Source organism: Chelonoidis abingdonii, chromosome 14 (assembly GCF_003597395.2).
Source record: "Chelonoidis abingdonii isolate Lonesome George chromosome 14, CheloAbing_2.0, whole genome shotgun sequence".
Classification (NCBI taxonomy): Eukaryota; Metazoa; Chordata; order Testudines; family Testudinidae; genus Chelonoidis; species Chelonoidis abingdonii.
Window position 1 is genome coordinate 36,592,506 of NC_133782.1, and position 13,458 is coordinate 36,605,963.

Below are 13,458 nucleotides of genomic sequence, written 5' to 3' on the forward strand. Positions count from 1 at the left end.
TTTCTATTTCGCCTGTCCGTCATTTTAGTCAAGAAAGCTCCAGGGCAACATACTTGTTCTGTTCTGTGGATGCAGTGAGAAACACTGAGCCTATCTATCCCATACATCTCGCTCCCTTTCCGAACTCCCCATTGAAAGTATTATGTCAGATTCATCTCCTATTGTTTTCTGCAAAACAAAAACAAAACAAAACACCCTAAATTTTGTGCTTTTTTTAAAAAACAGTAAATGTCTTGTTTATTTGCTTCAAGATGTAACCATAAATGCAACGACTGCAGTGGTGGAATTCATCCTGTTGGGGACTACAACGACAATCATTGAACATCGTCATATTCTAAGTTCTATTAGCGACCTTCCTCTTGATCCTGCATAGGAACATCATCATTGTTCACAATCACGCCTGGTGACCATTGCCTCCAAACGCCCATGTATTTCTTCCTCAGCGAACTTCTCCTTCTTGGAAATGCTTCACCTCGTCAATCATCCCCCGGTTCCTCACAGCTCCTGACAGGAGATAAAGCTTTTCTCGCCACCTTGTTTTCTTCAGTCATTTTTCTTCTTCTTCCCTGGGTCCTCTGTGTTTTTCCACTGGCTGAATGTCCTTTGACCGGTACATGCTATCTGCAACCCGCTACATTACAGCATGTCATGAGCAACAGGGTCTGCCTCTACCTTGGTGCTTGGCTGCTGGCTCGCAAGTTTCCTCTTGGTGTCCTACCTCCGTTTTCTTGCCGCTTGCCGTTCTGTGGCCCCAACATCATAAATCACGTCTACTGTGACACGCCCCGTGCCTCCAACTATCTCTGCACAGGACACCAGGATCACTGAAGTAGTGGCCCTGGTGACAGCTGTACTTACGCTGCTCAGCACGCCTGACGGTCACCATCATCTCCTATGGCTGTATCATCCCACGTCCATTCGCATCCAATCCTCCGCGAGCAGGAAAAAGGCCCTTTTCCACTGCTCCGCCCACTCACAGCTTGTGGTGATATTGTAACAGTAGCTCCATTTTCAGGTACATCCGACACAAGTCGCGCGGCGGGTGGACTTTGAACAATGTTGTGTCCTTTCTTTACACACGTGGTCAGCCCAGCTCTTAATCCCTACATTACGCTCTCAGGAACGAGAGTGACTAGAACAGTAGGACAATTACCTCCCAAGTTCTTAGCGACACCACTATTATTACACTCCCGAATTATATTGGCCTTTTTTTGCAGCAGCATAACATTATTGACTCATGCTCAATTTCTGATCTACTCTAACCCCTACCTGCTTTTCAGCAGTATCACCTCTAAGACAGTTAGTTCCCATTTGTAGATGTGCACTGGATTTTTTTCTTCCTAAATGTTGTACTTACCAATTGTCTTTATGAATTTCAGCTTGTACATTTCAGACTAATTCTCCAATGCGTCAAGGACATTTTGAATACTAATCCTGTCCTCAAAAATGCTAGCAACCCTCCCAGCTTGGTGTCATCCACCAATGTAATAAGCCTACTCTCTACTGCATTATCTAAGTCATTAATGAAATATTGAAAAGTACCAGAGCAAGGACACACTACTGTGGGAGTCCACTGCCTAGGTCCTCCCATTTTGACAGTGAATCCTTGATAACTGTGCTTTCACTATGGCCTTCAATGAATTTCACACCCACTTTATTTCATCTGGGCCACATCTTCCTAATTCACCTAAGAGAATGTCATGTGGGACTCTGTCGAAGCAAAACTAAAATCAGGATATATCACATCTAGAGGTTCCCACTATCCACCAGGCAGTAACTGTGCCAAAGGACATTAGTTTGTATGGCATGGTTTGTTCTTCTCAAATCCATGCTGGGTGTTACTAAAACTCTGTTTTCTATTTCGCTGTCCGTCATTTTAGCAGAAAGCTCCAGGCAACATACTTGTTCTGTTCTGTGGGATGCAGTGAGAAACACTGAGCTATCTATCCCCATACATCTCGCTCCCTTTCCGAACTCCCATTGAAAGTATTTGTCAGATTCATTCTCCTATCTGTTCTGCAAAACAAAAACAAAACAAAACACCCTAACATTTTGTGCTTTTTTAAAAAACAGTAATATGTCTTGTTTATTTGCTTCAAGATGAACCATAAATGCCAAACCGCACTGCAGTGGTGGAATTCATCCTGTTGGGACTAACCAACGACAATCATTTGAACATCGTCATATTCCTAGTTCTATTAGCGACCTTCCTCTTGATCCTGATAGGAAACATCATCATTGTCACCATCACCCTGGTGGACCATTGCCTCCAAACGCCCATGTATTTCTTCCTCAGGAACTTCTCCTTCTTGGAAACATGCTTCACCCTCGTCATCATCCCCCGGTTCCTCTACAGCCTCCTGACAGGGAGAAAAGCCATTTCTCGCCCCACTTGTTTTCTTCAGTCATTTTTCTTCTTCTTCCTGGGCTCCTCTGTGTTTTTCCACCTGGCTGTAATGTCCTTTGACCGGTACATGGCTATCTGCAACCCGCTACATTACATCACTGTCATGAGAAACAGGGTCTGCCTCTACTTGGTGCTTGGCTGCTGGCTCGCAAGTTTCCTCTTGGTGCTTCCTACCACCGTTCTCTTTGTCCGCTTGCCGTTCTGTGGCCCCAACATCATAAACCACTTCTACTGTGACACAGCCCCGTTGCTCCAACTCTCCTGCACAGACACCAGGATCACTGAAGTAGTGGCCCTGGTGACAGCTGTACTTACGCTGCTCAGCACGCTGACGGTCACCATCATCTCCTATGGCTGTATCATCTCCACGGTCATGCGCATCCCATCCTCCGCGAGCAGGAAAAAGGCCTTTTCCACCTGCTCCGCCCACCTCACAGTTGTGGTGATATTGTACAGTAGCTCCATTTTCAGGTACATCCGACCAAGTCAGCGCGGCGGGTGGGACTTTGACAATGTTGTGTCCTTTCTTTACACGGTGGTCACCCAGCTCTTTAATCCCTACATCTACGCTCTCAGGAACGAACAAGTCAAACAGGCCCTGAAGGATGCTTGTGACAGAATATATTTTAAGCATCCAAATCGGGTCTGAAAAAATTAAAATAAAAAGATGCAAGAGTAAAGTGAATATCTTTGATTTCGTTCCAGCTTTACAATGGGCTTAGGTGTGTCCTGAGTGCAATGTAAGACGCTGCACTTTGGAACCAACGTATCCAGGGTAACTTCCTCTGGAAAAGGAAGCCAGTCAACACCTAATGTTCTGGTCATTGTATACACGCCCGGTCGATAGCAGAATTAAATGGATATTCATAAAGTCTAGTTCTGCTTGTTTTGGGGGAAAGCCTGTCCTGGCTTATCACTTCTAATGAGTTGCTAAGAAATGGGCACATCCTGGCCTCCACTACCCTCCCCTGGTAGCTTCTTACCACACCTTGTATTGTTGTAGCAATGCTTAAAGACCCCAACGGAGATCAGCACCCCATTTCGCAGGCCATTGTACATTGCACAAAGGACAATCCAGGCCTTGTAGAGTAGATCTTAGAAATGGGTAGATGCCTTATAATGTGACATAAGAGACTCAATCTATTGAATTCATTACAAGGAAGATTAGGAGTTGACTTGTTCATGATATACAAGTACTCCCAGGTGCCAGAGTGTGTCTGAATCTAGTGAAGAAAGGCAGAATAGGAAGAAAGGGCTGGAAGTTGAAGCCAGACCAATTCAAATGAGAAATAAGACCTTTATCTTTAACACTGGAAAAAACTACCACGAGAAGTGGTGTATTCTATCTCTCACTCGCTGTTTTCAAGTCTTGGTCACCTGCCTTTCTGGGATATTTTGGTTTAGGGCAGGTCTGCACTAGAAGCCTGTATCGACAGGAGAGCGCTCTCCCACCAGCATAATTACTCCACCTCTGCAAGAGATGGCAGCAATGTCATCAGGAGAGCATCTCCCACTGACATAGCGCTGAGGCGGACAGTGCTTAGGTTGCTGTACCTTGCGTCACTCTGGGGGAGTCTTTTTCACACCCCCGAGTGACATAAGTTAGATCGATTTAAGCAGTGCTGTAGACCTGTCCTCAGTCAAACAAGTTACTGTGATCAATACAGGTGTGACAGGGTGAGCTTCCATGGTGTGTGCTGTACAGGAGAACAGATTACATGATCAAATGCGCCTTTCTGCCCTAAATGCTGTGAATGTATCAATTTCTATGACAGAAATGCTGGTAGTGGAATGGGAAGAAATTATTTGTTTCCTCCTTGATTTGGCAGTGGATATTTTCAAAGGTACAGAGGGAGGTGGGGGTGAGAGCCCAGCTCCACTGAATTCAGAGTTTTACCATTGACATGTGTAAGCAGAATCTTACTCCAAGTGCTCAACTCCCAGGGACTAGCAATAGGAGCTGGGTGCAAATTGTCCTTTGTCCCTTTGAAAATCACCCTTGTCTCTTTTCATAAAATGACTGAGAAGAGAAAGAACAGAAAAATCTCTCCTTTGGGAAGCAGTGGATGATGTTCTGCAGCAGCATCAGTATTGCTCTCCTGGACAAAGGCTAAACACGTTCTTATGTCTGGAGATGGGTAAAGCTATAACGTTTGGTTTGGTTAAACAATAAACTTACTGCATACGTTGGTATTTGCAATACACTTCCTTCTTTTGGGTCTCCCATCAGCTTCATCCCAAGATCCACTGCCTCTTTGGTTATTGGGTCTTTGGGCTGCCATAGAATAAAAATCCCCCTTGGTAGGTAACCCCCCATTCCAAAGAGGAAGGGTGGTGTTGGGGGAAAGGACTCAGTCTGGGGGGAATCAACATTTGTTCAACTCTGACATCTTCCCTATTTATCTTGGCAAGTCACTTCAGCCCAGTTTTTAAAAAGTATTTAGGTGTCTAATTCCTTTTGTTATAAAAGGAAGTTAGGCCTAGAAAGACCCCTAACAATCTGGCCCTGAAGCTGGGATTTTCCAAAAGAAATCTTAGGTGTCCACATCTTAATGGAATCCAATAAGTGCCGGATTCCCTTGGGCTCCTCTGAAATTCCCGAGTGTCACGTCTCAGGCCACATTTGGAAAGATATTTAGGCACTTTAAAAGATCCAGAGGCAAAATTCACATGCACACCACATCCCACTCTAGGTGTCCGGACACCTAAACCCCAGGTCACTAGGGGCCCAGTAAGCTAACATGTGCTCAGATCTCACCTTCTGGATCAGGGCCCAAATTTTACATACCCAGGAAGTGACAAATTTCTGTGCTGAAAGTCTGTGGTTAGTATCCTGCCATTACTCATGCTGATTAGTGTATTTCTATCAGTGGAAATAGAAGGACTTCAATAACTCAGTCATGGGTTAGGGGTTGTTATAAAAGTGGATGGGTAGGGTTCTGTAGCCTGCTTTGTGCAGGAGGTCAGACTAGATGATCATATTGGTCCCTTCTGACCTATGAGTCTATGAGAAGGACGGTCTTAGGGTTAAGAAAATTGGATGGTTGCCAGGGGAGCTGTTTTGAACCCAGCTTTCCCTCAGAATCCTTGCGTGGCTTGGCTTAAGTTTCTTTGGTTTGAATTATCAAAGGAAGCAAAGTGCCCAAACCCCTGAAATCCAGTGGGTGATGAGTCACCGACTCCTCTCCAAATGCTAACTCTACCGTTCTGTTTCTCAGTTCTCCAACTCAGAATGGCATTAGTAATTCATCCATTTAGCCTGAGATTCTCAAATCCTTGGAGGTAGCGTTAGAGCACCTGAGAAAAATTCATAGATTTATATTCATAGTGCCCTTTTGAAGGAAAGGCAACATCATTATCTCCATTTTATAGATGGGGAACTGAGTCACAGACTGATAAAGGCACCGACTGGTAAAGGTCTTTAGGTGGGCTCTGCTCAGTGCTGCAATGTCTAAGGATCAGAGTTTTTAAGAGATATTTAGGCACCTACATCTCATTGAAATCAACAGTAGTTAGGCACCTTGAGTACCTTTAAAACTCTGGCCCTTGTGATTTAGATGTGGCTAAGTCCACTTTCAGTTGTAACTTAGGCAGTTCAGAGCTCCCGTCCCATTGACTGACTATCTATCTATCTATTCCCCCTCTATCTATCTATATATCCATCCCTATACACTCCCTCTATCTATCTATCCCTATACACCCCCGCTATCTATCTATCCATCCCCATACAGCCCCTCTATCTATCCATCTATCTGTCTATTCTACTCATTTGGGATCCTCTGCTTGGTTCAGTTGCCTGAATAGAATTTCTCCAAGTGCCTATAGTGGGTAGGTACCCATCTCAAAGGGAAAATGTTTGACTATCTGCAACCCACTACCTTACATTACCATTATGAGCAACAGAGTCTGCCTCCAGTCACTGCCTGGCTGCTTGCTGGTGAGTTTCCTACTGGTGCTTCCCACCACCGTTCTCTTGGTTCGTTTGCCATTTGGTGGCCCCAACATCATAAACCACTTCTACTGTGATGCAGCCCTGTTGCTCCAATTTTTCTGCAAGGACACAGAGATCACTAAAGTGGCCTTGCTGACAGCTGTACTTATGTCACATTGATGGTCACCATCATCTCCATTGTCATGTGCAGCCCAACCTCCACAGGCAGGAAAAAGGCCTTTTCCACCTGCTTCGCCCATCCCATGGCTGTGAGTATTGCACAGCAGATCATCTTCAGGGAAATCCCACCAGCTCCGCGGGGGAGGCAGGATTTTGACAAAATTGTGTCCTTCCTGTACACTGTGGTGACCCAGCTGTTTAACCCCTCCATCTATGCTCTGAGGAACAACCAAGCCAAAGGATCCCAGTGGCAGGAGCTTTTCCGAGTGCCTTAGGCTTCCATCAAGACTGAAAACCCAAAGGCACAAGAATGCAGAGAACCCAGCTGCTCATTGACTTCACAATGGGCTTAGGAGGCCAAGAGGGAAGTAGGCCTCATCACAGGAGTGAATCTGACTCAGGGTTACATTCTCTTCAGAAAGGACAGAATCTGTACCTAATGGCTTGTCCCCCACATGGATATTACGTCCACATGGATGAATCATTCGCAGAGTCCGTCACTGGCTGGAGTCAGTGACAGTGTAACCTTTTTTAATGATTGATGTTATTGATTTGTTAAGAACTGTGCCTCTCTCTCACTTCCTTTCCCTTACTCTATCCTGGGTGGCTTATTCATCTCATTCTGCTACACCGTCATTTTGCATGTAAAATCAGTCGTCATGTCTGAACAATCTCTTTTCCTCCTCCAGCATTATTTCATGCAGCTGGTCAAAGAACAGTCTTTCATCAAAGAGAAAGTTTTGTTTTTCCATGAACAATGCACTGCCTTCTTTAATATATTGCTTATTGAAATGGTTTACCAAAGCCCATGTTTAAAAAAATAAATTCAACTACAAATTAATCACCACTATTTTTTTTAAAAATTCACAGAAAATGGCCCATTTCAATCTCTACCCAACTAAAAGAACGTCAAAATCCTCAATATTTTTGTCAAAATACAGATTTTCATTTTCAGCCAGCTTTAGTATTTAGTAGAGCTACTTGAAATGTGTGGAATGAAAACATTTTTGTTTAAAATGGCCTGTTTTTAATGAAAATGTTCATGGTTTTATATAGATATGGCCTTAAACAATATAGAATGTCTTATGGAAATTATTAGTTTTCTGAAAACATTTTTGATAATTTTCAGAAGGAAAATAATGATTTTTTTAAATATATAAAAAAACCCAAACAAACAAACAAAAATGAGGTCACTTTCAAAACATTTCCCAATAACAACTTCAACATTCCCAAAATGCTTATTCAAAGCACATTTTTTAATCCCATCCACCACCACCACCACCAGCGTTAGTATCGCACACTAATGCTGAGCTTGTACCTGGTGCTTTTTGTCAGTAGCTCTCAAAGTGCTGTGTACAGAGGAGCTCAGTATCAGGGTTAGGATAAGGGAGGTCAGGATCAGCACCCCCACTTTCCAGATGGGGAACCTTTGGTTCAGAGCAGGAAGTGACTTTCCCAAGGTCACCTAGCAGGTCAGTTGAACTGCTCAATTTTTTTTTAAAAAAAAGAAAGGTTGTTTTATTAACATTGCCTTTCTAAAATAATTCTGGGAGGGAATTATGAAAATATTTCATGTATATCAGGTTGTGGTTTTTTTTTTTAATCAAATATTTTCTATAATGTTATGGATTTGTTTGTTTTTAGGAAGAAATGTCCCATCTGGGCATAATATCCCGTAACTACCTTGCTTGCCTCCTCGCCTGAAGCAGCTGGTTCCAGCCGCTGCTGGAGACCGAAGACGCTGCTAGATAGGCCCCTGGTCTGCTCCAGCCTCCCTAGTCTTATGTTGCTGCTTGAGAACTAGAAGTGAGAGTAAGGCCGATTTGCCTCTCGTTTACACTACTTACAGAGTTACAGCTCCGCTGGTTCCTTTGGTGTTACCACTGGTTTACATCAGGATGAATGAAGGGGGAATCAGCTGCACTGAATGCAGTGGAGTTACTCCTGATTTATACCAGCATGAGAGAATAAGCCCCATTGACTGCCGTGGAGTTACTCCTGATTTACATCAGGTGAGCAAGAGAAGAATAGGTCCCATTGACTTCAGCGGAGTCACTCCTGAATAACACTGGAGTGAGTAAGAACATGAGCTCATCTAACTCGAACAGAATCACTCCTGGTGCATGCTGAGGTGTAGTAAGAATAATGGAAGAAGTCTAGCGAATGCTAGTTATTCTGTGCAGTGCCCCTGGACTCTGCTTGCTAACACCGCACAACGAGCATCCAGCCTTCTACAGTGACCCTAAGGTCGCGAATGGCCTGTACTTAAGAAATCTGTCCTCTTCAGATACAAAATGCCACTTGTGTTTCCTGCTGAGGATGACATGCCTTCATCTGAAGCTGGTTCCTCTAGCTTACCCAGCACAAAACAGGATCTAATCACTTCCATCTTCTCAGGAGAACAATTTAAATGAACATCACTGAGTTGTAATCATTAGCCAGGAGCCCAGGGAATAGACCTGGGAATCCTACCAAACCTCACGGCTGGATGCCAGCATCCCCTGAGAACCAGAGGAGAGGCTATTTCTGAGATATTTGACCCCATTGCCAAAGGATTGTGTGACCCTCTGCTGGTGTAGATCAGCATAACTCCACCATCTTCACTGCTGCTGCACTGATTTACACCAGCTGGGGATCTGGCCCCAGTGACGGACAGATTGAATCACTTTCCCAAGGTGACAAAGGAAGCTGACGGGATATTCGGAAAAATGTTCTAGTCTGAGGTCTGGTCCACACACGCAAAACTTCATTTGAGAAGCATCGATATGGCTTGGTTCTGGTGTACAAGTACCATCAGAGGGAACAAATACCAGATACCACAAGCACTCGGTCACCTACTGGAGAAAGGCATGAGAAGAACCACTGCCTGCATGTTACAGCCAGACAAATTCAAATCAGAACTAGGGCACAGTTCTTTTCACACTGAAGGCAATTAACCACTGGGACAAACTACCAAAGGAAGTGGTGGATTCTCCATCTCCTGATGTCTTGAAACCAAGGCTGGATGACTTTCTGGAAGATGCTTTAGTCAAATGCAAGTTATTGGGCTCAATCAGGAGTAACTGGAAACAATTCTATGGCTTTTGTCACACAAGAAGCCAGCCTGAGTGATCTAATGGTCCCTTCCAGGCTTAGAATCTGCTATGAACCTATTGCTAGAGCCACGGTGGCGTGGAGAGTACAGGCACTACACGCGTAGTTATAAGCCGCAGTGAAGAGCTGCGGGGAGGCAGTGAGACACTACACAACGGAAAATAGCAGTGTAGAGTGGGAGCATGACTTGGGGTTCATGCATGTAGGAAACTCTCTTCTACTCACACAAGCCATGCCTCGCCATCTACACAGCTATTAATACCCAGGCCAGCTGGACACATGCATGTAGATAGACCCAATAATTGCATTTTGCACACTCTACTCTGAAAGCACAATCTCTACACAGAATTTGTGATGCAGGTTTCTTCAGCTCAGTGGTTTGAGCATTGGTTTGCTAAATCCAGGGTTGTGAGTTCAATCCTTGAGGGGGCCATTTAGGGAACTAGGGTAAAAAACTGACTGGGGATCGCTCCTGCTTTGAGCAGGGGGTTGGACTAGATGATCTCTTGAGGTCCCCTTCCAACCCTAATAATCTATGATTCTACCGTGCGGATTGGCCTATCCAGAGCTGCCTATCTGGATTGTGAGGTACTGTTCACAGTGCTTGTCCACCCATCCCAAAACTCTCATGTGACAACAGATTGGAAAGACTGGGATTATTAACCATAGATAGGAGACAGAGAAGAGGGGATCCAGATAAGTTAATGGAGAATAGGTCCATCAGTGGCTATTAGCCAGGCTGGGCAGGGATGGTGTCCCTAGCCTCTGTTTGCCAGAAGCTGGGAATGGGTGACAGGGGATGGCTCACTTGATGATTACCTGTTCTGTTCACTCCCTCTGGGGCACCTGGCATTGGCCACTGTCAGAAGACAGGACACTGGGCTAGATGGACCTTTGGTCTGACCCAGTATGACCACTCTCCTGTTCTCTTGTGTTCTTATGACATGATGAAAGGCAATAAAATACTGAAGGTGAATCAGGGATTTCTGTTCACTGTCTCTTAACAAAAGCAGAAGGGGGACATCAATGAGACTGCAAAGTGGCAAAGGCAGAAACTGACAAAAGGGAATGCTTGTCCATACACACAGTTAGCCTATGGAACTCATTACCACAGGATATTAGAGGCCAAAAAGGTACAGAAGTAACAGTGGGAAATTTAATGCCCTAGGATATACAGGAGAGGTCAGACTAGATGACCTACTATGGCCTTAAATTATACAAAAAATGAATTTAGCAAGATTCAAAGAGGAACTAGATATTTATATCGATGACAAAAATATCCAAAGTTAGAATAGTTAATGGTAAAAAGGGCAGTTTGTGTTTTAGCAGGGATATAAAAATTCCTACTTTCACCCTCTAAGTAACAGGGATTAGGATGAGTCCTTCATGGGGAGCAAGTTATCCCACATCTGGCTGCTGTGAGGTTTCTCACACCTCCCTCTGTAAGATCTGGTGATGGCCACATTCAGAGACAGGATACTGGGCTAGATGGACGCTGGGTCTGACCCATGGATCTGCTCATTCCTATGCTACACTTCTCTTTCTGCAAGGAGCAACACAAGTCAGGAATAATCCACCCACACTACGAAATACAAGTGCTTTGCTGTGGCTGAAAGTCTCCCTCAAAACCTTCTTGACTATGTCGTTCCGTAAGGTGTAGATAAAGGGATTTAGCAGTGGGTTAACTATGCTGCTGAGCACGGCAGGGATCTTGTGTATCTGCAAAGTGGACTTCTGTGATGGTGTCACATACATGAAGATGGAGATACTGCAGGACATGAGAACGAGGGTCAGGTGGGTGGCACAGGTGCTGAAGGCTTTATTCCGGCCAGTGCTGGTTGGGATGTGCAGGATGATGGAGATGATGAAGACATAGGAGATCATCATTAGCGTTAATGAGCCGAGGATGACAAGAGAAGATAACATAAAGTCTATCATCTCAACCAGATGTGTGTCAGTGCAGGAGAGCTCCAGCAAGGGGCCAGAATCACAAAAAAAATGGTCAATGACATTGGAACGGCAGTAGGACAACCTGGAAATCATGATGGTTGGGCAGAGGATGGAGAGAAGCCCACCAAGCCAACAGGCCATCATCATCTGGGCGCAGACGCGGCTACTCATGAGGATGGGGTAGTGCAGCGGGCTGCATATGGCAGCATATCGGTCATAGGACATGGAGGTCAGGAGGAAGAACTCCACCGTGCCCAGGAAGAAGTAGAAGTAGGACTGGGCCATGCAGCCAGCGAAGGAGATGGATTTATCTCCCGAAAGGAGGTTCTGCAGCATCTTGGGCACAGTCACCGAGGTAAAAAATAGGTCCAATGCCGAGAGATTACAGAGGAAGAAGTACATGGGGGTGTGTAAGCGGCTATCAGCATAGACAATGCAGAGAATGACCATGTTGCTGAATAATGTCAAAAGGTACAAGCATAGCAGCACCACAGAGAGCAGGATCTCTGTCTCCTGTTGGATGGGAAACCCCAAGAGGATAAATTCTTCCACAGTTGAAGTGTGGTTCTCCATTCCCCATTGATCTACTGGGATAAGGAAACAATTATACAGTAAGGTTTGTAAAATCTTGGGGCCAGATCATAACTCTCAAATGTCCTTCATGTAGAGATGCCCCCTGACATCTGGGTGAAATTCTACTGTCAGAAATTTAAAAAAAACAAACTGAAAAAGCCCCAGAAAACTGGGTTTTTGACTAAAAGAAAATGTGGTGGTAAGTGTCCGTGAGCCACACTTGCAAAGGAATTCAGGCACCAAAAGATGCAGCAATGTGGGATTTTTAAAAGCATCTACATAGATTAGGGATAGATTTTTAAAGGTATTTTTAAAGAATTTTCAAAGGCACATAGGTACCTAAATCCCATTGAAATCAATAGACATTATATGCCTAATATGCTTAGGCACTTAGAAAAAAATCCAACCAGCCAACTATCATCTTCTTTAGATGCTTAAAAACTTTTGAAAAGCTGACCCTACATTTCTCTTTGGCTCATATATATATCTATCTCACCAGAAAAGCAACATATGAAAACTGAATATTTTCCACATTTAAACTAAACAATTTTCAGTTTCTGGCAGTTCTCAGGGGGAAAAAAATGGTCTCTGACAAGTTTGGAGTGAGTTTTTGAAGAAAATATTGAACATTTTCCTGAGCCAGAAAAAACACCCAAATTTTATGACCAGCTCTAAATCTAATGAGTTTTACTCACAGTAACTTACATTCAACACAGATTAGATATTTCTCCTCTCACTTATATTGTGCAAAATGATTAACAACAGAAATGCAGAGAATCATGAATCCGAGGTTCATCGATTCCTAGATTCTATAGGACCATAATGATCATCTAGTCTGACCTCCTGCACACAGCAGTCCAAAGGACGTTGCTCGGGAATCCCTTCACCAAAGGTATGGTTTCTTGTTGAACCGCAGCACTGATGTTTGGAAACAGACATCCAACCCTGGGGAAAGAAAGAGACCATTACACAGGAATCCCACCTCATCAGGGCCAGCTCCAGGCCCCAGCACACCAAGCGCGTGCTTGGGGCAGCATGCCGCTGGGGGTGCTCTTCTGGTCCCCGGGAGGGTGGCAGGTGGCTCCGGTGGACCTCCCACAGGCGGAACCGTGAAACCAGCTGACCCTCCGCAGCCACGCCTGCAGGAAGTCCACCGGAGCCGCGGGACTGGTGAGTGGCAGAGTGCCCCCCGCGGCATGCCGCCATGCTTGGGGCAGCGAAATGGCTAGAGCCGGCCCTGCACATCATCAAGTTGCCTTCTTGAATTATGTGTGTGTCACTCATCTGCAGTGTTTGCCACACATTGTTTTTCTTGTCTGGGCCT

At 44.7% G+C, this 13,458-nt stretch overlaps 2 protein-coding genes across 2 annotated transcripts; one reads left to right on the plus strand and one right to left on the minus strand.

Annotated features, from left to right (window-relative positions):
* The first annotated feature begins 2,111 nt into the window (after positions 1-2,111).
* LOC116830483 (olfactory receptor 6C4-like) lies at positions 2,112-3,056 on the plus strand. The gene has a single exon (XM_032790004.1). The coding sequence runs from the start codon at positions 2,112-2,114 to the stop codon at positions 3,054-3,056; it is 945 nt and encodes a 314-aa protein (XP_032645895.1).
* An 8,079-nt stretch (positions 3,057-11,135) lies between these two features.
* On the minus strand, positions 11,136-12,134 carry LOC116830485 (olfactory receptor 6J1-like). The gene has a single exon (XM_032790007.1). It carries the CDS (start codon positions 12,132-12,134, stop codon positions 11,136-11,138), a length of 999 nt encoding a protein of 332 aa, XP_032645898.1.
* Positions 12,135-13,458: the final 1,324 nt, after the last annotated feature.

Bases quoted from the DNA above. Each gene is read 5' to 3' on its own strand.
- LOC116830485 (XM_032790007.1), bottom strand. From the start codon at position 12,134: ATGGAGAACCACACTTCAACTGTGGAAGAATTTATCCTCTTGGGGTTT.
- LOC116830483 (XM_032790004.1), top strand. From the start codon at position 2,112: ATGCCAAACCGCACTGCAGTGGTGGAATTCATCCTGTTGGGACTAACC.